The sequence below is a fragment of the Ylistrum balloti genome, unplaced genomic scaffold (genome assembly GCF_031769215.1).
Source record: "Ylistrum balloti isolate Yb309-2 unplaced genomic scaffold, AGI_CSIRO_Ybal_v1 Utg370294, whole genome shotgun sequence".
Taxonomy (NCBI): Eukaryota; Metazoa; Mollusca; class Bivalvia; order Pectinida; family Pectinidae; genus Ylistrum; species Ylistrum balloti.
Window position 1 is genome coordinate 126,998 of NW_026782222.1, and position 2,865 is coordinate 129,862.

The 2,865-nt window shown below is 38.6% G+C and overlaps 1 protein-coding gene across 1 annotated transcript; it reads left to right on the forward strand.

Moving 5' to 3' along the window:
* Positions 1-1,968: 1,968 nt before the first annotated feature.
* On the forward strand, positions 1,969-2,556 carry LOC132553081 (uncharacterized). The gene has a single exon (XM_060217291.1). It carries the CDS (start codon positions 1,969-1,971, stop codon positions 2,554-2,556), a length of 588 nt encoding a protein of 195 aa, XP_060073274.1.
* Positions 2,557-2,865: the final 309 nt, after the last annotated feature.

Consider the following 2,865-nt stretch of genomic DNA (forward strand, 5'->3'; position numbering starts at 1 on the left):
TCAAGGCAGTATTCCGAGTATGTACCATGCTGTTGGCACAGGATCAAACAAGAGGCAAGTTCGTGAATGACTAGCAAGTCAGGTCAAAGATTTCAATAGAGGGCAAATAAAAGGGACATAAGCCTTCATGCGTTGTAGACAGGTCGCAGATCTGCATGGAGGATATATAAAGGGGTCCTCGATCTCCATACAGAGTAGATAGGTCGCAGATCTGCATGGAGGACATATAAAGGGGTCATCGATCTCCATACAGAGTAGATAGGTCGCAGATCTGCATGGAGGACATATAAAGGGGTCCTCGATCTCCATACAGAGTAGATAGGTCGCAGATCTGCATGGAGGACATATAAAGGGGTCCTCGATCTCCATACAGAGTAGATAGGTCGCAGATTTGCACGGAGGACATGTAAAGGAGATATGGGCCCCCATACCGTGTAAATGTCCATATTGGGCGTCTAAGGGGAACATTGATCTCCGTACGTTGTTAACAGGTGGCAGATCCCAATGGAAGACATATAAAGAATATATGGATATCCATATATGGTGGATCTCGATAGAAGACATATAGAGGGTACAAAGATCTCCATACATGATAAATAGGTTGTAGATCTCGATAGAAGGTATATATATATGCCATGAACCAATGATTTCCTTACCGTGTAGATAGGTAACTTCCACTGAGGGTAAACAAAAGGGTATATGAGGCTCCATATTAGTTGTGAATAGGTGAAGGTAGCAGATCTCAATATATGACATATAGAAAACAAATCGTAGATCTACTTAGATCTGTTTAGAGTAAATACTATACAAGGTAGGGGTCTACTTGGATAGGCCGCGGACCTCGATAGCAGACAAAACATATTAGGTACTAGATCTTTATAGATTGGTTGTAAAATACAACGTATACCGATACAAGTTAAAGATCTAAGGGACATAGATCTTTATAAACATGTCGTAATTTTCATAGAAATGAATAACACTGATTTCGATAACACTGAGGACAACGTATCTTATGATATAAAACAAAATAGTCACTCCTTATTTGTAGTATTTCCTGGCTGCACGAGAATAGATTTTTATCAACGTTACGGACTCACTCGCTATATCTTTTCAACCAGACACGCTATATATACCATGTTTACGTTTTATGAATGTTAAATACTTAAAACAATAAACATTTTAAAACAACATGTATTACAAAGACAAACTAAGACTAATGTCTACAAAGATAGCCTGTTTCATAGCACATTATACACGTGATACATGTACTGAATGATGAGATAATTATGTGATAAGTGAGATTTTCTGAAAAGAGCACGGCCGCTCAATTCGTTTCACCTTAAAATAATCGTTATTTTTAAAAATCTTCAAAGAAACATTTGGCAATGAAAGCCAAGCGTTGGCCTACGATGGCGGAGTAGTTCTATTCACTGTTTTCCACAGTTTTTCCTTCCTTCACACTTGCTTTGTCACCATAACGGGACCTCGGCAACGTATCGTCTGCTCGAAGGTATGAAATTGACAAACGTTCTAACGAGGTGATAATGGCGGGAGTCACGCGCGACAATGAATTCACGCAGTTGTCGAGACAGCACGAGATATTAACTGGACTTCAAATGTGCCGAAAATCGGTTTATATGTAAACATTGCAACACTTAGCGCCAAGATCAAACTCATTCGGAAGACTGCTGATAAATTGCATAAAATTAATTAGCTGAGTTTGAATACACTGAAAAGTTGTTGCCGTCTACAAGTCGCCGATTTTCAGCCAAACATGCCGGCGACATGTGTTTAACACAAGTACTTCTTGCATGTTCCATCGCGTCCTCTTTCCAATGTTATATTTCTTTGCCAAACTTTTATCAAAATGGTATTTGCCTCTTCATATGGTCAAGCAGCATTAACTTCTTACATTCCAAACATCTAGATAAGTTTACTCGGTAACATCTATAACACAACTATTTTGGAATGTCAAATGTTTCTGATATGAACATTTCATCCAACCGCATTGAAAGGAAACGAAACGAGCGAGAAAGGCGCCGAGTTCAAGGAATTAATCAACTTTTAGTTGCACTGAAGGACAAGCTCCCTGCAGACTGGACTACTCCAAAAATGAGCAAACTCGAAATTCTTCGAAAATCCACATCATATATAAAACTACTGATGGAGATGTCACTGGACGAAGAATCAGAAATACCACATAAAGTCAGTGACGAAAGTGCATGCGAATTCCAAGACCAGTCGTTTTCTGGAAGTTCAAATTCATCGACAGGTTCTGTTGGAACTCTACTCGCGTGTTCAGGGGAACTCCCCGTGGCTTCAAACAGCGATTTTGTTTTATCTGACAGCTTAGAAAATGGACGTGTTCATTCTGAAATATGTTTTCCGACATCATCTGGTCAGAGTGTTTCTTTGGAAAGATCACCAATATCACATTTGTTTACCTGTAAATACCAACAAACAATACCGACACAAGAGCAGTGCGTGCCAGCCATGGAAAATAAAGACACCGATTTAGCGGCCTTGCATGACTCTGGGATGCCGACGATGTATTAATATTTCATACAATATTACAATGTATCAATATATACCATCTAATAACAGGCGGACGGTGCTGAAACAAGGAATTTATGTTAATTTTCATATTGTGCAAAGACTGAAAAAAATACATATTTCTTTACGTTCGTGTTCGTTGTGGTCTTTACTAATACAATCTGTTTCAAGGGAGGCAACTCGTTTGATTTTACCGTTCGGATTAAACAGCATGTGTCTTTACGTAAGGTTTGTCAAGATCAGCATTTTTTATCATTTCCATTCACTTTAATTTTCTTAATTCCTTTTATGATAACTTTTAATGAATTCATA

What these genes read in the sequence shown, in the direction of transcription:
- LOC132553081 (XM_060217291.1), top strand. Translation starts at nt 1,969, where the DNA reads ATGTCAAATGTTTCTGATATGAACATTTCATCCAACCGCATTGAAAGG.